The 22,674-nt window shown below is 44.3% G+C and overlaps 2 protein-coding genes and 1 long non-coding RNA gene across 11 annotated transcripts; 1 reads left to right on the forward strand and 2 right to left on the reverse strand.

The window, feature by feature from the left end:
• Positions 1-1,795: 1,795 nt before the first annotated feature.
• Positions 1,796-5,888, reverse strand: LOC104925939 (alpha-soluble NSF attachment protein). The gene is given in 17 exon segments (XM_027280661.1): positions 1,796-1,914; positions 2,517-2,536; positions 2,539-2,570; positions 2,876-2,940; positions 3,020-3,124; positions 3,226-3,310; positions 3,430-3,485; positions 3,648-3,706; positions 3,709-3,724; positions 3,807-3,826; positions 3,829-3,852; positions 4,101-4,130; positions 4,133-4,165; positions 4,168-4,207; positions 4,307-4,381; positions 5,786-5,845; positions 5,847-5,888. Coding segments are annotated over 17 exon segments (864 nt in total). The 3' UTR covers positions 1,796-1,812.
• Positions 5,889-5,996: 108 nt separating this feature from the next.
• On the reverse strand, positions 5,997-9,252 carry LOC113746182 (uncharacterized). Its single transcript, XR_003462655.1, has 4 exons — positions 9,148-9,252; positions 7,307-7,478; positions 7,165-7,221; positions 5,997-6,069 (listed from the first exon to the last, which is right to left on the reverse strand). It is a non-coding gene; the product is annotated as an uncharacterized LOC113746182 (long non-coding RNA).
• Positions 8,835-22,425, forward strand: bicra (BRD4 interacting chromatin remodeling complex associated protein). 9 transcript variants are annotated; one of them, XM_019273000.2, is made up of 15 exons: positions 8,835-8,974; positions 12,246-12,291; positions 12,406-12,451; positions 12,959-13,024; positions 13,288-15,381; positions 15,563-15,751; positions 17,055-17,681; positions 17,835-18,075; positions 18,173-18,327; positions 18,462-18,596; positions 18,694-18,743; positions 18,836-18,984; positions 19,070-19,164; positions 19,263-19,368; positions 19,461-22,425. In XM_019273000.2, exons 2-15 carry the CDS (start codon positions 12,251-12,253, stop codon positions 21,320-21,322), a joined length of 5,856 nt encoding a protein of 1,951 aa, XP_019128545.2. In that variant the 5' UTR covers positions 8,835-8,974; positions 12,246-12,250; the 3' UTR covers positions 21,323-22,425. The 9 variants fall into 9 exon arrangements, with proteins under 9 accessions (XP_019128545.2, XP_019128549.2, XP_027136760.1 ...); XM_027280959.1 differs by lacking the exon at positions 8,835-8,974 and adding an exon at positions 9,299-9,424; XM_027280960.1 differs by lacking the exon at positions 8,835-8,974 and adding an exon at positions 9,299-9,424 and having other exon boundaries at positions 19,266-19,368.
• Positions 22,426-22,674: the final 249 nt, after the last annotated feature.

The following is a 22,674-nucleotide window of genomic DNA, read 5'->3' on the forward strand; positions in this document are numbered from 1 at the left end:
TCCTTTTACCAAAGCATATTGTTTGGACATTAAATGGGCTTATGGAGATGAAATGTGACCTTGGCTGTACATGGAAAATGTTTTCTAAATATATGTCAGTGTGGAATAAATAAACAGGTATCCTGCAGCGACGCTCACCCTGGACACAGTTGAACACACCCTCTCCTCAGGTGTTAATTAGATGCAAACCGGCATTGTACAAATAACAAAAGGGGGGAACAGTCCTGAGGGGCCTCACTGATTAAACAAGCGTGACAATGACAAAACACCTGAGGCCTGTGGCTTTAACGGAAACAGACTTCTACAGCATGTTTACCTGTTTTATATCCCGAAAATGGCGCCTTTAAATCGATTTATATCAATAAAAATACAAAACTGTATATAAAACCTACACAGAGATACAGAACAATTTTTTACAAGCTAACCTGGAGTTAAAAAAAATCAAACAGAATTAAATTAACATTTAAAGTAAAAACTTACTGAAGATGATCGCCACCCGAGCAAAGGCTGAACAGTCAGGAGTCTCCGCGTCCTACGAGGCTCCCACCAAACCGCATCTTTAACTCTCTGCCACATATTTTGCCTTAATGATATCGGCGAGTGTGAGTGCATGCATAGGTGCAGGTGCATGAGATCACGTGATCACTACACACACACACACACAGGTACAGGTGCAGCAAACCACGCCCAGCGGGAGGATGCTGTGCTTTATTCAAACGTTTGACAGGAAACATGTACAAACTGTTAAAAGACCTTTGTCTCTATCATCAGGAGGTTACAGATGATGAGCACACGTGTTCGTCAGTAAAGCTCCTTTTGTTGTTTTTTTTTATTATATTATTTCAATGTATTGCTCATGTGCAGGCCGCCTTCTTTTTTTTCCCAGCCTGGTTAGTTATGACAGAAAAAGGAAGAAACACAAAACACACAGGAGAGGTCATCCTATTATACAGTGGAAAACAAACGTCTTCTCTACTGTTCTCATCCATACCAACCATGCCAACGTTCAAAGCTAAACGGGGGGTGGTGTGGTCTTTCAACCTCTTTCGTGGAATAAAAGCACTTTTTTTTAAATGACAAAACAAATTAAGCAATTAATCAGCAACGCTTCTAAAGCATTTCCTCTCCATCAGATCTAGCTGTTCACGTCCTGAGAACTTCGCAGTGTAGGCAGAGGGGTATTCGCCGGTGAATAACATCAGAAACTCTGCCGCTGGATGAAGTGCCGTTTGATTAGAGGTGCCGTGATTACGACTACGGGTATATACACTCGAGCACTTGAACGTACCAAAAACCTAGGTGAGTGCTTTTTTCTTTCTTTTTTTTTGGTCAAAGTTTATTCGAAGCACGTTCTGGAAAATAGTTTGTAGATCAAAGTGTTAGTAAATTGGCATCCTCTCATCCGTTTTTAATAACAAGAAACATCAAATAAACCTTCTTATATAAGTGTGCTGGTATGAGTAGCTGGTATTAAGCCTATTATGAATATTATAACAATATAGGGCCAATACCTGTATGTATCACTAACAAATATACAACTAACATACTTGTGGCCAGTGCACACTCGGAAAATAGTGTTTAAACCTTAAAAAGGCCATAATCTTTTTTTTTTTTTTTTGGGCGCTGATTAAAAAGGCAAGAAACAAATACTGCAGATGGTGTGAAACAAAACAGTATCTGTGAGGAATATAAAGGCTAACTGGTCAAAAAAGTCAAGATTGCTGCTAGAAATGGAGGCGAGAGGCTCAAGGCAAAAAAAAAGAAGAGGTGCAAGTCGCTTGTTGGAGGTTTGAGGCGAGCGGGGGAAGGGAGTCAGCGGAGGTCACTCTCCTCGTCCTGTATGGTTTTCTTGATGCGGAGAAGCATGGTGGTGAGCCACTGGTCCAGCCGTGAAATGGTGTCGTATTCTTTCACCTGAGAAACGAGGAGCGACGGTTAGAAATGACACAGAGAAAGGCAGAAAATAACTTACATTTTGATATATTACTGTGAATAAATAGCCCAAACAACATACACTTGAGATAAGTTCTAAGAAAGCCACTGTATATCAATAAAGACTCTTTATTTTCTTTGCTGTATTTTATTTGGATCTCAACACTGACAAGGTAATCAATCTGTAGTCACACTGTTGAACGCTGAAGTCAGTCCAGGACGTTTAATCTTACTGCTGCAGAACCTTGGCTCTAACTGATATTTGTATGAATTTAATACATTTGTTTTTCTCGCATTATTTTAATGAATCAATTTGTTGTGGGAACTAATTTATGTTGTTTTTTAATGCTCTGTTTAAGTGTTTAAAGTGAATTTGTATTTCCAATTTGCATTTTTTGAAGACGTTATTTTGATTAAACGGACAAATTCCTCTAGATTATATATTTACGTTTATTTCAGTCATGTATACTTTATATTAAATCATGTCTTGTCCTGTAACAGTCTTGGCTGTGGATGAGGGCCGTCATCTTGTTTCCTGGAGGGAGCGATACACGCTTTACTTGTTGAAATATGTTTGCACTCACCGAGTCAGTATAGGCGTCACGTTCTGTTCTTCACAGGCATCTAGAAGTTTCTGGTTAGATAAAGCATTTTTACAAAAATCAGAGCGGTCGTAAACCAAAACGGGAGTTCAACACAGGCTATAACACACTGTGTGCGCACGGCTGTAAGTATTGCTGCTGTATTGGTGTTTTATGTTATCTGCTGCGGGTGAAGTATTAAACATTTTCCCATGATCTAACTTCATTTTGATCACTGTGTGGTGTTAGCGAGGTCAACCGCCTGTCAAACAGAAAGCAACGGTGAGCCGGTGGTAAAGTTCATCTCAGCAGCGTTCAGCCTCAGATTTTAAAAGGCACGTTAACAGCAAAGCTTACCTTCAAACAGTTTGCATTCTCTAGAGTCCGAAAAAGGCCGGAAACATTTCTTCGTACTTCTGCACGCGAGCTGCGTGACAAGAGGACGAACTTAGGGTGAATGGCGGCTCGTGTAACGCACACACACGACATTCAGCGTAGCGGCTTACCTTTGCATTCAGCATGTCTACACAGAAGTGACAGAGCGCTGCCTTGAAGAAGTGATCCTTGGCGCTGTATTTCAGGAGCGTGCTGTCCATCGCGTGGGTCCCAACCTGAAAAATCACAAAATGATGCGTTTTGTTTTGTTAGCGGAGCCCCCTGAAGCCAGTGATGATATGTGACATGAGACGAAGGCTGCGGTGAGCTCATCAACCTGTTCGTATATCTCGACTGCTTTCAGGTACTGCTCCAGCTGGGCTGCGTAGGTTGCTACTTTCAGAAGGCACTTGTTTGCTGAACTGAAAACAGGAAAACGGAAAGTTTGTCAGTGCGCACGTATCGCCGACTTAACTGTACAATCATCGAGCAAAGATGTAGAGTGCAAAGAGTTAGACACAACAAATTTAAAAACAGTCACCTGGTGGATTCTTCACCTTTGTAATAATCTGCTGCCTGTTCATAATGAGCGATGGCCTGGAACACAGAGAGAGAGAGAGAGAGGACACAATAGGACAATCAGGCGTGAACAGAGCTGCCCCCGTGCTCGGACATTAACGGAGATTATTTGACAGTTTAAGACGCCGTTAAATTACAAATACAAACGATTAAAACATAAAGCACGATATTTCGCCTGACCTTGTCGACGTCCACAAGCTCCGTCTCGTAAATTTCAGCGATCCTGATGTGATGTTTGCCGCGATGGTGAAGCGCCCCTGAAACCAAAAAACATAAATCATGTCAGAAAATATCCTCAGGGGGAAGTTACACACGTTACATAACATGGACATAACTCACCATATCTGTGTATATCTCATAGCTGCATTTAGGCAGTTTATGGCCTCTGTTGGGGAAAAACAATAATATTTAGACACATGACATGTTTTTAATGCGATTATTCAGTGAATTAACATCAATAAAATAACAAATTATTTCAAAATTTGTCCACATATCCATTTGCTGACTGAACAGAAAAGCCGTGACACGACCTTCAATAACACTGTCTTTAAGGCAGGAGCTTGTAAAACGGGCTTTACGAGCGAGCTTCAGCGGTCGTACGCTCGACGGCGGTAATGCGTTTGTAACTGTCACCTTGCGGGTCTGCTTTTTTGAAGGCGTTCCAGCATCTATGAAGTTAGTCGCAGCATCGTGTTTGCTTGCATCTGAAGGTGAAGGCGAGCGCGCCTGGGAACGCGTTTCTGCCGGCTGAAAGGGGAAAAAAAAAAGGGCGACACGTTAGGAGGACTGACATAAAGGAGGATATGGTATCATTCGATCTGTATAATCATTCTTACCACACCAGTTTTTGGCCATTTGTACATGTTGGCCGCCCTCACGTACATGTCACAGGCCTCTTCCAACTTGGAGGAACCCTGTATGAGAGTACACATGTTTACACACAGACAAATATCAAATATAATTATAATAATAATAATAATATAATATAATAATAATAATAAGAGATATTATTGTTCACTCAGCTCAAGTGTCAGTAAGTTCTTAATCTTGTGTAATAACACAACAACAACCCGGTTAGACAATATATTGTTGTTTGAATAAATGAATGAATAAAACACACTGTTTGAAAATCCTGTGTAATCCTGCGCTGATTTCAATCCCTGACTAAGCAAATAAATGATTCAAGTTATTGTTTTAGTGCTGCTGTTGTTTTAACACCAGTTTTATTTTTATATATATATTAAAATATTATATATATATATATATATATATTATATCTATATAATGTGATGTTACATTAAATTGTCCATATCCTGCTAAATAAAACGTCAGAAAATAACATTAAGATAATATAAGAGATATTAAGACTTTAATGATCACACACCGGGGAAAGTCACTTGTCACAAAGACTAAATTCTTTATAAAGGTTTTAGATTAAATATTGCATAGTTCACTGTTACTTGTTTTTTTTATTTTACTGTTACTGGTTTTATTTAACGGCTTATTCATACATGGTAATAGTGTTAAAATAGGATATCGTACAGGTGGATAGTGTTAAAGTTTGTTTTCTTACTATCTCACTTACCTGTGGGAGCTGCTGTAACAAAAAACATTTCCTGCTGGGATTAATAAGATATTCTGATTCTGGTTCTGATTTACTTGTCACAGCAGCTCGTATAAACTAGAAACAGTAAGAAGTAACTCGAAAAATAAAAACATCTGAATTATATGGACACCTGCATCTTCAAGCTTCAAAACATGTGACACAAACCTACCTACGCTGAGTTTAGACAGACACATGCATGATTATCTTTGAGCTCTGCTGTGTGTAGTGTCCCCTCTCTCACTGTCTCCTTTAATCTCCTGCAGCTCATAAACGCGTTTCCTCTCAGCTGCTTTTGTAAACAAATGTGATTTCTTACAGTAGATGGCGCTACAGCTGCCACACACACACACACACACACACACACACACACACACACACACACACACACCACACACACACTCCAACATTGTGGAAATGTTACACCGGCTCATCTTTGATTACAACCTGAGACACATTAACGCCACCCTGTCTTTAGACGTTGTGTCTCTTGCAGGAGGCGGAGCCGCTGATCAGGTGATCGGCGGTTCGATCCCCGGCTCCGCAGTCCGCATGTAACATTACGCAACGTTGCATATACGTATATATAACGTTAACCGCGCAGACTTGATGTTAAACACAAAGCAGTCGGGGTTGTAAATGTGTGTGTCCCGTCTTCAGGTCCGTCGGTGGGTTAACCACCTTCCGCTTACTTGGCCTGTAGCTAAACGTGAACTCACCCGAACAGCGCTCCGAAAAACGACTGCGACGACTTCATCTTCTTCTCGGCCTCCGCGCACCAAGGCCGTGGCTTCTTTCTCTTTGCCGCTGTTGTCCATTTGTTCGTGTGTTTCTCGAGACAAAGTTGCGAAGTCAACAACAACAACGCAGCAACCTGCAACCGAGACGGAGCTAGCTGGGTTTGCCGTGTCACATCACCCGCCGCAAAGTAAACGCACCTCTGTCACGTGACGCGGGACAGCGCCGAGGCGTTCAGGTGCTGCTCGGAAACTACCACTCCTGTGCATTTAAAAAAAACAACAACAAGCAAAGCATGAGTGTGTGTCCAGTTGATCTCTTTCAAGATTGTTTAATTAATTATATCCTGCTAAATGCAACAACATCAGAGATATTTGTTGTTCACTCAGCTCAAAGTGTCAGTAAGTTCATAAAGTTACATTGCTATTCTTAATCTTCTGTAATCAGATTCAGAATCAGAAATACTTTATTAATCCCAGGGGGAAATTATTTTTTACAATACTCCAGTTAAGTTAAACAAGTATCATCATTACGAATTATATATATATATATATATATATATATATATATATATATATATATATATTATATATATATTATATATATAATATATATATATAAATACAGTTTTTCACTGGGGAAATTCACTTGTCACAGCAGCTCGTATACTAAGAAACAGTAAGAAGTAACTCAGAAATAAGAAATATCTTTAAAAAAAAGTCAAGAAGTCAAGCTGGAGAAACATAAACCAGACTGAATTAGGGTACACATGTTTACATACAGACCACTGACAATATCAAGTACTATAACACTTTTGAGTTAATAATAATAATAATAATAATAATAATTAATAATAATAATAATAATAAGAAGAGATATTTGCTGTTCACTCAGCTCAAAGTGTCAGTAAGTTCTTAATCTTGTGTAATACAACAACAACAAACTGGGTTAGACAATAATATTGTTGTTGACTTGAAAAAATGAATGAATAAAACACACTGTTTGAAAATCCTGTGTAATCCTGAGCTGATTTTAATCCATGACTAAGCAAATAAATTATTCAAGTTATTGTTTTACTCGTGTCAAAGTGTTCTGATGCTGCCAGTTTTATTATTATATATGTGATGTTACATTAAATTGTCCATATCCTGCTAAATATAACAACATCAGAAAAATAACATTAAGATAAGATAATATAAGACTTTAATGATCACACACCGGGGAAAGTCACTTGTCACAGCAGCTCGTATAAGCTAAGAAACAGTAAGAAGTAACTCAGAAATAAGAAATATCTTTTAAAAAAAGATATATGGACACTTGCATCTTCAAGCTTCAAAACATCTGACACAAACTTACCTATGCTGTGTTTAGACAGACACATGCATGATTATCAGGGTGTCTTGTTGTCTGGAGCTGGAGAAACATAAACCAGACTGAATTATATGGACATTTGCATCTTCAAGCTTCAAAACATCTGACTGTTAGAGAAGGATCTTACCCAAAAGTTGTATATACAGCTGTGTATGATTTAATTGTCTTCAGTAGCTCAGTTCATCGAGACTTGGCTTGGGAGGGTAGTATGGAGGTGGACTGGTAGCTGGAGAGGTTTCAGTTCAACTCCTGGGCACTGCCGAGGTGCCCTTTAGCAAGGCACCGAAATACTACAAATACTACATGGGAAAGAACTGCATAAATAAATCAATATACAATCAGCTATGCCTGCTCATCCTTTCAAATGCTGAGTTCAAGTTCAAGTTCAAGTCAACTTCATTGTCAATGCTGCCATATGTACAGGACGTACAGAGTATTGAAATTTCGGGCTTCAATGAGGTGCTGGTCCTAATAGTACAGGATAGACAAAGATAAAACCACAATATAAATACAAATGCAAAAATAAAATATAAATGCTATACAAAGAAAACAGGGGGTATTCATAAAAAGTGAATGCTGCATCTTGCTTGTATTTGCATAGCAAATGGTAAAAGCAATTATACAAATATTGCACATGCCCTGTCTGTCATACAGTATAGCAGACTGGCAGTTTACTGCAAACAAAATTAATTAAAATTTGGCATGTTTACACGGGCAAAATGTGGAGTTTATCACCAATAACTACTCTTGCCTAAGTGTACGAAGCATGGCAAACAAAACTTTACAAAAATGTTCGCAGAGAAGGTAAGCACATTATGCATTTTCATTAACCACGGAAGAGGATTAGTACGGAAGAGAATTAGGGCCACATTAAAAAAAAAAAAAAAAAAATTAAACTCAGAATTCTGACTTTTAAACTCAGAATTCTGACTTTTTTCTGACTTTTAAACTCAGAATTCTGACTTTTTTTTCAGAATTCTGGACTTTTAAACTCAGAATTCTGACTTTTTTTTCAGAATTCTGACTTTTTAAAATTCAGACTTCTGTCTTTTTTCTGACTTTTAAACTCATAATTTTGACTTTTAAACTTAGAATTCTGACTTTTAAACTCAGAATACTGACTTTTAAACTCAGAATTCTGACTTTTAAACTCAGAATTCTGAGAATTCTGAGTTTTAATGAATTCTGACTTTAACAGTGATTTTTAGAATTCTGAGTTTTAATGAATTCTGACTTTAACAGTGATTTTTACACTCAGAATTCTGACTTTTTTCTGACTGTTAAACTCAGAATTTTATGAGTTTAAAAGTCAGAATTCTAAGTTTAAAAGTCAGAATTCTGAGAAAAAAAGTCAGAATTCCGAGTTTAAAAGCCAGAAAAAAAGTCAGAATTATGAGTTTAAAAGTGAGAAAAAAGTCAGAATTATGAGTTTAAAAGTCAGAATTCGGACTCTTTTCTGACTTTTAAACTCAGACTTCTGACTCTTTTATGACTGTTAAACTCAGAATTCAGACTTTTTTCTGACTTTTAAACTCAGAATTCAGACTTTTTTCTGACTGTTAAACTCAGAATTCAGACTTTTTTTCTGACTTTTTAACTCAGAATTCAGACTTTTAATAAATTCTGAGCATTGTTGTTTTTGTTTTTTTTCTATGTGGCCCTAATCCTCTTCCGTAGATTTCAATCAGGCGAAACGGAAGTCTGCCTTGTTTCCTGCCTGTAGCTGGGTCCTGCACAGCAGCCCGTGCGAGGCCGTGCTGGAGACCCCGCGCCGCCTGCACCTCTCTCGTCTCGGGTGAGTTTGTTACAATGTCGCGATTTCTCCATTAATGCCGAAAAAACCGCAACAAAGCTGCGATAATCACGCACTACTGCAGCGAACCCGCACCCTGCACGGGCAAAGGCCACACACGCTCTTTAAAACGCCATTAGTCATGGCCGTTTTCCCAGCTAAATTCCCAAGCATACCCTCCTCTCTCTCTCCTCCGCTCCGCTCTCGCTCTCTCTCCATCCAGGAGTCTTCCCAACATTAACTCACATTTTCTGCCTGCGAGCAGACACCGAGAGCCCGCGTACGCAGCTGCGTTTAACACCCCCTCGGAGCCGGGGCGTTGAGTGAGCTGGTTTTATTTGTCTAGAGGGGGGGTGGCCGGATCGAGGCGTTGAAGCCGTGTCGCTCGGCGGTTTGTTTTGAATGTCAAAGGCTCGGGAGCTAGCTGAAGATTGTTGATGTGCCGCTGTGGAGGTAAGGGGCTAGGCTAGGCTAGGCTAGGCTAAGCTAACCCTCCCCCCCCTCCTCCACCTCCCTCCTTTAACCCTCAGATGCGTTAAAACGCCGCTTTGAAACGAGACGTTCGCTGTTGAAACTGCACCTTATTGTAGCGGGTCGGTGATATACGTGTGAAACAGCAGCTATATGTTGGTGTTAGCAGCAGCAGTCTCTCTCTCCCCCCCCTCCACCTCCATTCATATCCTGCGCACTGGCTGCTGCTCTGACCGAGTAATGGCTACGATCCGCTGCCTTTTTTAAAGAGCGGCAACAACGGGGTACGTTTCCCCCCTTAATGAGGATTCATGCCCGCATGCATGGGGCGGCTTTTAGTTGTCTTTGTGTTGCTGTAAGTTTGCTTGTGAGACTCGAGGTTGGATTCATGCAAGAGAGAGACAGAGACAGAGAAATCTTTGCAGGCTGCGTGAAAACCGCGCGTTTTCAGTTTGTTGTCTATTGCTGTGCAAAGAAAACATCACTTGCTGTTTGATCCCTTCACCAGCTTTTCCCTCTTATTGATTTTGACTGGATTCAACTTTTATAGTCAATGCACAAAGTAACAAATACTTTAGCATCTAGACAGATAGATAGATATACTTTATTTATCCCAAGCTGGGAAATTACAGCATTACACACAGTGATTATAGGCAACATAAGAATAAAAATATAAAGAACAAACTATACATAATAAAATATCAAAATAGCAAATAAAGTATGTGCAAAAGTATGAAATATAGTGCAATATGCTATGTGATGCAGTGTACAAATGTTATATGATTATATACACAGTATCAGCAGCATGGACAAGATGAGATTAATATACTAACATATTTAAGTATATATATATATGCAGTTTTGGAGTAGTAGCAATAGCAGGTAGAGAGAGTAAAAGTAATTGTGTGTGTTATATATTATAAATTGAGCGTGCCTATATGAAAACGCGACGTGTTGCAGCTGCATGCTGAAGATGAGTTCATTTTCTGTCGTTATATTTGTTTTTAAAAAAAGTTAAAACAACCTTTTAGTCATTTCTGCTCCACACAGAGGTCTGACAGCAATAAGTGATGTCATGTTTTGAATCATTACTCATAATCTCAATGTGTGAGAAAGAGAGAGAGAGAAATCTTTGCAGGCTGCGTGAAAACATCACTTGCTGTTCGATCCCTTGACCAGCTTTTCCTCTTATTGATCTGATTAGATTCAACTTTTATTGACAATGCACAAAGTAACAAATACTTTAGCATCTAACCAGTGTTACTCTTGCAATATTAATATTATTTGTGTCATGGTCACTTTACATTATACTCTTTATATATCATGCCACTTTTATCCTCAATACTTCTGTATTACGTCTGTTTTTGAAGGTTGATTGTTTTTCGTGTTTATTGTAGGTTATAGATATTTCTGTTTGTTTCTGTCTGTAGTGTATGCTACACTTTCCTCTGCTGCTGTAACAAGTACATTTCCCCGTGGTGGGATGAATAAAGTAAATCTAATCTAATCTAGTATGTACAAATGAACAGGAGATATAAATATAGGTAATATGTGAGAGACTTATAACACGACGTGTTGCAGCTGCATGGTGAAGTTGTGATCATTTTTATATTTGTTTTTGTGTTTTTTTTAAAAGTTAAAACAACCTTTTAGTCATTTCTGCTCCACAGAGAGGTCTGACAGCAATAAGTGATGTCATGTTTTGAATCATTACTCATAATCTGAATGTGTGAGTAGCACAGAGAGATTTAAATCACACAAGCAACACTTTTCATTGTTTGCAGTGATTTTTAACAGCATGTTAGACTCTCAAAAACAGCTACAGGTTTCTATAGTTGACCTGATTTAATTAATAAAGTTTTTATTTCATAACAGTAGCTGGTTTAAAGATTCATGTCGCAGTTTAACCAACCACATACTTGAAAAGTTATTTTGAACTTGACCTACTCTGTGATGTGTTGAAGGGTCTCGGATAACTATCTGTTATAGATCTTATTTGTTGTAGTTCTTCACAGCAAACTTTTTACACCGTGTACCACCTCAGAAATTATCCGTCCCTTCCAAGTAAGTGCCGTTAAAACAGAGGTTAAAATACGGTCACATCGATGCAGGTTTATTCTAATACTTAGAATATTATTTATTGTTTACTGTTGTTGAATCCTGGACAGAAACAGAGATAATCTGATCTGCACTTCTCTTTTGATATTTCTGTTTATTTCACCGCCTCTTACTTGAGTTAACGTCACATTTTTATCTCATAACTAATCACGGATGTATGCGAGCTACGCTTTACCGCCGTCGAAAGTGACTGAAACAAAATATTACAGACAGAAATTACATTCCAGCTTTGTATTTTGAATATTATTTCAGAGATTCCTCCAAATATCAATATTCAAGGAGGTTGCGTGTGTGCTACAGCATTAACAACACCGAGCAGAAAGAGAGAAGAGCTGTCTGTGTTTAGATAGCGCTATAAACCCAACTAACCACGTTGTATTGATTCATGTCTCGACGAGGCAGAGGAGCGTTTTAAAAGTTTCAGAGTTGTTTGTCGTAATCAGATCTAACCTGTAAATCATCACTCAAACCTCAGTGTGTCACTGAACATGAAACTAAAATATCACAGGATGTAGTGTTGCTATAATTACAGTATAACAGAAACTGTCTAACTGTCTGTCTCTGTGTGTGTGTGTGTGTGTGTGTACAAATAGTTACATATATTATTAGTATTTTCTGTTTGTCGTTTACGAGAAGTGTGTCGACAATGAAACCAATCATCACCGGCCTCTTTCATCTTTAACAGTTGTCATGGATGATGAAGACGGCAGGTGCCTTCTAGATGTAATTTGGTAAGTTGTCGCTGACGCAGCGTGAAAAATCAGTTTTTATGTTATTTAACAAACTCTCTCAGTCGTCTTGTATTCTTGTACTGTTGTTGTGAATCACATTGTTTTCTCCTGCAGTGACCCAGAAGCTCTCAATGACTTTCTTCATGGATCTGAGACCCATGTGAGTATGAGAGGAGAGAAGAAGACGCGTACGTCTGTGAGGCTCACGATTTGTAGTTACCAAAAAAAAAAAAAAGGGTTTGTAATTGACGTGTTGAGGAGTCTTAATTGTGTGTGTGTGTTTGAGTTGGGGCTCGTATGACTTAAGTCACCTTCAGATTACACGCTGATGCACTCTTGTTATTTATTTATTTCTATTTTTAATTTCACTGCTTCCTTGTCTGCTTTTTGATTACACTATTTATTCTTTCAGCCCGCCTTCCCCTTTCTTTTCTTTTTATAAAAGCTAATCCACAAAATTAAGAGATGCTAATACTAACGCTTCCCAGTTCCTATCATTTTGCCCCCTCTGTCGCTTATCTTTTCACCGGTTCTTTACAATCTGTCCTTTCCTTGCCCTCCTCCTCTGTTTGATGGTCTGTCTGTTTCTCTGTCCTGGTGGCTTTTGCCTGCTGGTTTGGGTGCCTTTGGTTTCTGTCTGTCCTATCCTGGGTGGGTGTGTCTGTAGTTGGACACTGACGACCTTTTGGATGGTTCGAGTGACCCCTCCAGCTCGTTCTTCTCTACCACTGGGGTGAGTAAAATCCCCCAATCCTCCTTCTTTCTGTTTTCTATCCATCTACGTAGCATGCGTCTCCAAATACCCTCTTTCCACTAACACGTCTACACTCTACAAGCTTTGATTTGCCGCAATGTGACAGAAGGTTTTTGTGGGGGTTTTTTCATGTCTGCATTTTTGTGTTAACTCAGTTACGCTCCTCGCCATCACATCTGGTCATCGAAAACTCTCCCATCACCTGATTTCACTTCTTTCTCTCTGCGCTTTCCTTTTTTAAGGGCCATGTTCCAGAGGTCCAGCCCGCGGTCCAGCTGTCGGCCAACGAGCCGACAGGCCTGCCTAGAGTCAGCGTTGACTTGGACTTTCTGGAGGATGATGACATCCTGGGAGGATCCCCAGGTGGTGAAGGTGGGAGCAATGGCATTGGGACAAATCACGAGCCATGTGACATCCTGCAGCAGAGCTTGGCTGAAGCCAACATCACAGAGCAAAGCCTACAGGAGGCAGAGGCTGAGCTGGACCTGGGCTCCTTTGGTATTCCCGGCCTTACACAGGTGGTTCAGACGCTGCCTGATGCCAGCCTCTCTGGGGCTGGAGGCGCTGCTGTTGGTGTAGGCATAGGTGTCGGCGTTGGGGGAGCAGCAACAATTTTCCCAGGGTCTGCCCCGAGCTCCACTGCTACTCCTCCCAATGCCACAGCTGACATGCTGGGCTCGGTTCTTGCTCAGCAAGGCCTTCAACTCCAATCCCAGGTCATGAACAAGGCCATTAGTGTTCAGCCATTTATGCAGCCTGTGGGCCTGGGAAATGTGACGCTTCAACCCATTTCAAGTCTCCAAGCTCTTCCTAACGGGAGTCAGTCTGGACATTTGGGTATCGGACAGATTCAGGTTGTGGGTCAGCCCACAGTCATGACTATCAATCAGTCTGGGCAGCCAATCCTGGCTAAAGCCATGGGTGGCTACCAGCTGCACCAGTCTGGGCCAGAGGTATCAGGTGCTGGTTCTCAGGCAGGGCTTGGAGGCTCAGGGGGTGGACTTCTGATCCAAGGTAATAAAGCCACTTTGGGATCTCCAGCTTTAAATGGACCGGCTGTTTGTGTCAGCAGCACAAACAGCAGCGGCGGCGGTACGTTGACCGTCCCTGCTGGGCTCGTGGGCTTTGGCAATACCCCTCTAAGTTCAGGAATTGGACCCCAGACACAAACTCAAGGCCAAATCATGCAGAACGTGATCATCCAACGCACACCAACACCCATTCAGCCTAAACCCCCACAGGGGGGAGCCATCCAACCGAAACTCTTCAAACAGCAACCACAGCAGCAGCAGCCACAGCCAGCACCCCAGACCTTGCAAAACGATGCCCACAAGGCTCTAGGCCTGCAGCAGATTCCAGTTTCTACTGCTCAGAATGTAACCTTCTTGACAGGAAAGCCAGGCTCGAACGTTGTCATAAACACTCAAGCCACGACACAAGGCCCCCAGTTTCAACAAACCCTGTTCAAACAACAAGCAGCACAAACATCTGGCAAGCCCCTCAGCGTACACTTGTTAAACCAACAAGGCAGCATCGTTATCCCCTCTCAGACAGTCCTGCAAGGTCAGAACCACCAGTTTCTTCTGCCACAGTTACAGGCGGGCGGGCAGATCCTGACCCAGCACCCTGGGGGCCACATCATCACCAGTCAGGGTCCTGGTGGACAGCTCATTGCAAACCAGATTTTAACTGCAAACCAGAACATCAACTTGGGTCAGGTGTTGACTTCACAGGGCCACCCTGGGGCTGCCCACATCCTCTCTGGACCCATTCAGCTCCAGCCTGGCCAGATGGGCACGCCCACCCTCTTTCAGATGCCTGTCTCTTTGGCTCAGAGTCAAAGCCAGACACAGACTCACACAGTCTCAGGTCATGCCCAGACAGTCATACAGGGCATGCCCATCCAGAACTCCCTGACTATGCTTAGTCAGGTGGAGGGACTGAGCCCCGCAGTCAGCCTTCAGCCAGCCCTACAACCCCAGCCGGGTGGAGTCCCCAGCAGCAGCAGCACAGGAGCAGCAACCATGGCTCAAGGCCAGCCTGGAGAGTGTGTTACTGTGCTGGGGAGCTCCACCGACCAGGCTGCTCATCCCACTCAGCATCACGTACCGCAATCCTCTATCCTCGCCATGCAACCGGCTTCCTCCGTGTCCACGGCTACCACGATCACAGTGCCCTCCTCTTCTCCGTCCATGTCTGTGTCCTCCTCTTCCTCTGTCACAGCAGTGGGGCTGGTCCCCCCTCAGGCTCAGCACAGTCCAGGGAGGTTACTGTTCACCAACCAGGGCTCCAGTATGATCCTGAGCCAGGAGTCCCTGCAGATGTTCCTGCAACAGGTCAGTGTCGCACCGCTCGCATCGATTGTGTACAGTTAACATTGTGTTTAAAGAAAATAAATAACATGCACGGAGTGATATCTTGGTCTGACCTCTTTTGGTTTTTACTATTTTACTCCCCCCTTCCTTCCAATCCCCTTCCTCCTTCCCTCCCTCACCCTGAAACGGTAAATAAAATCAGGAGCAGCACCACCAAACAGAGAATGAGTCAACCCCCTCTGTGGGCGTACCAGCGTCTGTAATCGTCAGCAGCAACAGCATCACTGCTCCGGCCCCCGCTGTCCATGACAGCCAATTAACTGACTCGTGGGTGGGTCAGAGCCACAGTCCTTCCCCCGGCCCCTCCCACATGACAGCAGTGGTAAAGCAGGTAGACATGCCCCCCCCTCCCACCTCCCTCCCCCCTTTATGTCAAGCCCCACCCACTTGTTGCTGCTGCTGCCGCCACAATGTTAGGGTATCTTCACCTCTCCCCATCATCGCTCTGTCCTCTGTCCTCTGCATTAGTCACCGCTTCCATGTCTCTCACAGTCTCGCTTTGCAAATCCTGAGCTCGAAAAGAAACAATCACTCATTCGCTTGCAGCTTCTGTGTGTCTCTAACACCGCTTTGTTTTGTTTTTTTGTAAAGGCATGATCATTCCAGTCGTCATTGTGTCATCCACTGTGCTATTTTTTAAAAAAATATTTAGCTGTATGCACCCATAAAGAATGTGGCAAAAGTGCCTCTTCTTTTTTTTTGTTTTCATCCATCTCCTGTATGTATTTGTAACAGAATACAAACACCATGCTCATGCTTAACAGAGGAGCTACCAAGGTGACAACTTTGTGCCACCTCTTGACTAACACTCGATCCAATTCAACTCACCTTCATCCGCTGCATTACTGACCAATAACCGAGCAATCAACCCACACCTCTCAGCCTTACACCTCTCATTTAGACTCACAGTGCCACCACCCCTCGTAACCTTTAGTCTGACCAGATACCCTCCCCTCCCAAATGATAATTACATGCTCCCCTGACCTCCCTGCCGCAGTCCCCGAAGTCTTCAGATCACCTTCTACTTCACCATCACAGGCGCCCTCCGCCCCTGCAGATCTTTGACTTCTTGCTTTTTTTTTTGTGAACTGTTTTTTCTTTTCGGCTCGCCAAATGATCATCGCCTCCCCCTCTTCTTTTTTTTTTTTGTGTCTAATCTTCCTCAAACGCTAGAAAACAAACAAATCAGTGGGCTTTTACTACTTCAGCAACTACTAGATTTAGAGAAGTCTAACACTTTGCTTTTGTATCGTTTGGTGTTGTTCTACCCACGTTTGTGAGATTTTTGTCTCAGGGTTGGGCGATAAATCCACATCGATCAAATCAATAAGATCGGGTTGGGCGATAAATCCACATCGATCAAATCAATAAGATCAATTAAACGGCAAAATAAGTTATTGAGATGTTTATTTTGCATGTCTAAAACACTTTTTTCTTCTTTTATATCGAGTCGTATCGCCCAGCCCTATGCGTATCTAGAATCAATAATCATGTTTTCTATAATCTGTGCATGCAGAACTTTCAGTCTGTGATTTATGTGCTTGATGTCCTCATTTCCTTCTGTGTTAAACTGACATCATGTACATCCTTGAATCAAATAAGCATCTCAGTGTCTTGTGATTCCACCTCTTCAGGTACCCTCCAGTGGACACAAACAGCCCCTGAAGATCCAGAGCATGTCGCCCTCGCCGGCCTTGACGACTCACACCGCAGCGCCCCCCGTGGCGGACAGCCCCCAGCCCTCCCAGTCCCCTCTCACTCTGAGCCAGCAGATCCAGTCACCGCACCATCAACAGCAGCCACATCCTCCCTCTCAGCCTCAGCCGCAGTCTCAAACTCCCTCCCGCTCGTGCACACCCTCGTCTCACCCTCCGCTCTTTATTGTCCACAACCAAATAGCAGAGTCCCCCCAGCCCGCTCCGCAAGTCCAGCCTCAGCAGACGCAGCCCCAACAGACACACATTCAAGTTCAGCTTCAGCCTCAGCCACGGCCGGCCTCTCAGCCCGCCCCTTACCAACAAGACATGCCCCCGATGTCGCAGTCACCCAAGCCTCTTCCCGCACCACCCGTACAGCACCAGTTTACCGCTTCTCCTGTCAGCACTTCTGCCACAGCTGTCGTCAAAGCCCAGGTTCCCATCCAGGGCCTGACAGCAGAGCAGCAGCACCACCTGCAAATAATAGGAGCGCAAATACAGACCTTGTCAGGCATCGCCCAGCCCTCACCTCAGCAGAAACAACTGCTGGATAAGCTGCACCAGGTACTGTCACCACAAACGTCTCTTTAAGGCTTAAATCCCGCTGCTTATTAGTTTGGTGATCAGTTTATCAGTACAAACCAGGCTTTAGGAAACAATATTCAATCTTCTGTGTACAAAAGAAGTGTACGAAAATTTGTCTTGTTGTGTTTTCAGGTCCAACAGAGCATCCTGCTGCAGGCCAAGCAGGTGTCTCAGCCTCAACCGCAGCCTCAACCCCAGCCCCAGCCTCTGCCCCAACCTCCGCCTCAGCCTCAACCCCCACCTCAGCTTCAACCCACCAGTCAGTTCAGCTCTCAGCAAGATGTGCCTGCATCATCAGCCAGCACTGGTCCGCCTGCTCAGCTTCCATCAGTGCTGCAGCCGACGTCAGTGCTCGTCAAAACTCCTGCTACAGGTTAGACAAGATTCACCACCAAAGATGCAAAACGCCAGGGCGCTGTGCACGCTTCAAAGTATTTACCTTTGTAATGACTCGTGTCCTCTTCTTTTAGCATCAAGTGACTTACAGGTATTCTCAGGAGCCCAAGGGCCAGCTGGAGCAATGGTGAATCAGACTGTCACTCCTGCCAGCCTTACCCAGCCTGCACAGGTAGGTAGCACCAAGAGCCAGACTGATACCGGATGTTTGGGGCAGATAATGATATTAGTGAGTAAAAATTCTGATCTCAATATATCAGCTGATATTCAAACTGAAACTCGCACCATTCAGTTTTAAAATGATCGTTTTACTTTCGTGTGTTTTGTCAGCCTCTGACATCCTGATTTATTTATTTTTTCCAGGTTCAGCCAAAGCCAGGGGTGATCAGCTCAGTTGGAGGTATGACTCTGGGCAAAGCTGGGATGCAGATACAGGTGTTAGGACCTGGTCTGACTCAGATGCCTGCTCCACAGCCCCCAGCTCCAGTACAAACTCAGGTAAAGGAGTCGCCACTGCATGTCAGCGAGGTCTCTAAAAATAGGCCTCTAATATTTAAGCTTCAGCATGAAGGTCACCTGTTTGTTCACGTTACAGACAGCAACAATGAAGATGCCTTTCAGTGCAGAGCCCAGCAAAGAAGCCAGGTGTGTGCTGCGTCAATTTTAACGGCTCATTTTAACTGTCTCATGATGACATTCATTTAAAGTAGCGTTTCTTTACATTCACCCGACTGCAGGATGCTAGAACAGCTGAGGAAACAGCAGGGTTCAGTGCTTCACCCAAACTACAGTGCTCCTTTCCACTCCTTTGAGGACACGCTGCACAGACTGCTGCCTTACCATCTCTACCAGGGAACTGCCAACTCTTCTCAAGACTATCAGAAAGGTAAACGCCAAAAAAAGTGCAGCCAAAAGTATGATTTCACAGTGTCACGACCTCCATGAACACATCTCGGTTGTCTTGTGCACAGTGGATGATGAATTTGAGAGCGTCTCCTGCCATCTGCTGAAACGGACCCAGGCCATGCTGGATAAATATCGCTACCTGCTCTTTGCTGAGTCGAAAGTAAGTTTATAAATCAGCATCCTCGCCGCACGTCTTCTCATCGTCTCCTTTGTCCTGAATTGATTTTGAACTGATGGATTTCGCTGTTTGAACCTGAGCAGAGACTGGGCCCCTCGGCAGAGATGGTGATGATTGATCGGATGTTCATTCAGGAGGAGAAGGTCGCGTTGAGTCAAGACAGGACTTTGGCCAAGGAGAGACCAGGTACACCTCCACCTGTCTGTGACCATCCTGTTGTTTTTTTAGATGAATGAATTAAGTGCTGATGATGAATTTTTCTGTTTATTTCATTGCAGAGGAATTTGTGGCAAACGCACGCATGTTGGAGAGTGTAGTTTCATCGCAGCAGAAATCATCTTCTGCCGAGCCCGCCTCAGTGAGTGGAGGTGTAGCTGCTGCCGTCTCCGCTCCAGCACCTGCAGCTCCAGCCCCAGCACCTCTTCCAAACATCATCCCGAACCCTCCTCCAGGACCCGCCCCAGCTCCGGCTCCAGCTCCAACTCCGACTCCGGCTCCAGCTCCAACTCCAACACCGGCCCCAGTTGCGGCTCCATCGCCGGTTCCAGCACCGTCTGCCAACCCTCCCACCACCCCTTTCCCTCCTACCAAACTTGTGATAAAGCAAGGTGGAGGCGGAGCATCTGTGTCCTGGTCCAGCAGCTGTCCTCCACCTCCGGCTGCAGCGAGCAAGCTTGTGGCCGAACCCACCACCCAGAGCGCCTCCTTCAGCCGCGCTCCTTCAGCGTCCTCCTCCTTCTCCTCTTCGTCCGTGAACTCTCACTCGGCCGATGACGACGACGCTCTCCCGCAGAGAACCAGCAAGCCGCCTATCAAGACCTACGAGGCTCGCAGGAGGATCGGCTTGAAGCTGAAGATCAAGCAGGATCAGACGGGCTTCAGTAAGGTGGTCCACAACACCGCCTTAGATCCGGTGCACACACCTCAACCTCAGCAGAGCAGCCAGTCCATTTCCCAGCCTCAGACTCAGCCGCAGTTCGAAGCTGCTGTACCACACCAAAAGTCCCACCCCGTATCGACTCCTCCCACGACAGTCATCAGAACTCAGTCCCCCGTGTGTATCGCTTCTTCTGCTTCGTCGGTCACCATCGCGACCACTCAGTGTAATCCACCACTGAGGGGTAATGTTCCCCCCAATGCAGCACTATCCTCCTCTACCTCTTCCTCTCATAGCTGGTCCAGCTCCTTCTCCTCCTCCTCAACTCAAATGAATGGGACGTTGGATCACCACGACATGGGTGGGGTCAAACACAATCCTGCCTCCACTGCCACCCCCTCACAGACAACCTGCCGCCTCCCCCTTCGAAAAACCTACCGGGAAAACATTAGTCCCCGGGTCAGACCTGGTGTCCCGGGGGGAGGAGGAGACGAAGGTTTGTCGTACCCCAGACCGACGCCGTCACCCCCGAGGCACGAGGCCTCATCTCCTTCCTCAGAGCGGACAGTGATAGCTAGTGTGAAGGTGGAGAAAAGAGGCAGGGAGGCCTTGCACACTCACACAGAGTCGAGACACGAAACGGGCCGCTTAGGGAGTGCGGTGGAGGGGCTGGATGACATGGACAAGGTGTTTAACCGTGGCATCAAAACCACACAGCACCATCATCTCCCACAGCTCCTGGACAGGGAAGGGTCAAAGGAGAGAGGGGAGGAGCACACAGACGAAGAATCGGATGTAAGTAAATACAAGCGGGCGAGCGGGAAAAACAGACATAGGGCAGGTGGGACATTTCGAATGGACCAGCACGCCCCCGGGCCTCCCTCTCCGGAGTCCTCCTTCACACGAGACTCTTTGCTTCCTGCCAAACGCTGCAAATCAGATTCCCCCGACATGGATAACGCCAGCTTCTCCAGCGGCAGCCCTCCGGACGACTCTCTGAACGAGCACCTGCAGTGCGCTATCGACAGCATCCTGAACCTGCAGCAGGAGCCCTCCGCCCGCGGGCACCACATTAAAGGGGGCAACAGCAGGTCCCACCAACACCAAAGCCAGCGCCCAGGGGGCTCGGCAGCCTCATCCCACAGACCCTCGCTCCCGCCCTCCTCCTCCTCCGCTTCCTCGTCCTCCTCCTTGGCCCAGCACCCTCAGGTCGGTGGCCGTGGCCACAACGGCAGCCTGGTGCCCCAGACTCAAAGCAGATAACAGCCCCTCAGCCCCAGGCTGGACTGACACGAGGGGGAACTAAGAGACTAAGAGATTTGGAGGCAGGGGAATGGGGGGGCACTGTGAAAACAGTATCACTGTACTACTCTGCCAAGCTGTGTTGGCTTTGTTTGTCCATTTGAATTGTCCAGACATTCTTTGTCATTTACAGCCTGAGGTTGAACACAGAGAGAGAGAGACGGAGGGTGGTCGAAGGTAAAGTTTGTCTCTGGGAATCGCAGACTTGAAGGTGTCTGACACGTTGTAGATCAGCCACACTCGATTTGACAAGATAAAATAGTTTGATCTCATTCAGGATGCATACATTCCTTTCACGTGGTGTGCACGGCGTCCCATCGAGCGTCAGGCAGGCTCGTAAAACACCAGAAGATAACACCGTCATACTGTAAAACATCGTAAACACACCTCTCACTACAGGGGCAGCTTCTCGTCTGCGATTGTCAAGATCGTTTTTTTTTTTTAAACCTCGCCGTCTCACGTCACGCCTGCATTTCATAACACGCGATGCATTTCAAAAAGTAAATATCAAGTTTTTCCTCTCCGACTGCTCTCGGCTAACGTCGAGATGTAAATGAAACGTTGTGAGGAAGTTCGGTTCTCTTCTGCTTCTCATGTCAGATGTTTTTAGACCACATCTCCACACACACACACACACACACACACACACCTGCCCTCCCCTCCCCCTTGTTGCTTATGTTGCCAGGTTAGGACATTATGCATTTCAGGCAGCAGGGGGCAGGCCAGTTTTAACTGTTGATTTTCTGTTCTCTGTTTTCATCTTTCTGCCACTGTGTCCCTGCCCTGCCTCCCACATGTGTGTTTTTGTGTTGTTGTTGTTTTTTTGTTTTTTTTTTTGTTTTTTTTTTAAGCCTGGTGGACAATTCAAACACAAACAGCACAAACATTTGAAATGGAAAAAAAGGAACAATAATAATGTACAAAAAGACCGTAAGAGAATTTGAAGTATAGTATTACAGATTAATTTTGTATTGTATTTATTGTGTATAATGACACTTTTTAAAAAGAAATGTACATTTAGTAAAACTGTAAATTAAACCTTGCTTCTTTTATGAAACACTGCAGGTCCTTTTTAGTCTTTTTTTGTCCGGGCAGTTAATCTCGGTGCATTCCTTCGGATGACTAACGATGACAGAGGGTCGTGGTTTTAAGGAGGAGGGGATGGGGATGGCGATCGCGGTGGGGTGGGTGTGTTTTCAGCAGCCAGCAGGTGGTGCATGGAAGTGGAAAAGTGGAGCTGGTTTGCCCCGATGGGTTCACAGAGTTTGGGAGGAGTTTAGGAGAGAGTTTAGACTGATGAGAGGAAAAAGTGT

The sequence above is a fragment of the Larimichthys crocea genome, chromosome VII, assembly GCF_000972845.2.
Source record: "Larimichthys crocea isolate SSNF chromosome VII, L_crocea_2.0, whole genome shotgun sequence".
In the NCBI taxonomy this organism is placed as follows: domain Eukaryota; kingdom Metazoa; phylum Chordata; class Actinopteri; family Sciaenidae; genus Larimichthys; species Larimichthys crocea.

What these genes read in the sequence shown, in the direction of transcription:
- bicra (XM_027280959.1), top strand. An exon ending in CGTTCTTCTCTACCACTGGG is followed by an intron (nt 13,025 to 13,287) that starts GTGAGTAAAATC and finishes TCCTTTTTTAAG; the next exon opens with GGCCATGTTCCAGAGGTCCA. An exon ending in TGGGGCAGATAATGATATTA is followed by an intron (nt 18,328 to 18,461) that starts GTGAGTAAAAAT and finishes TATTTTTTCCAG; the next exon opens with GTTCAGCCAAAGCCAGGGGT.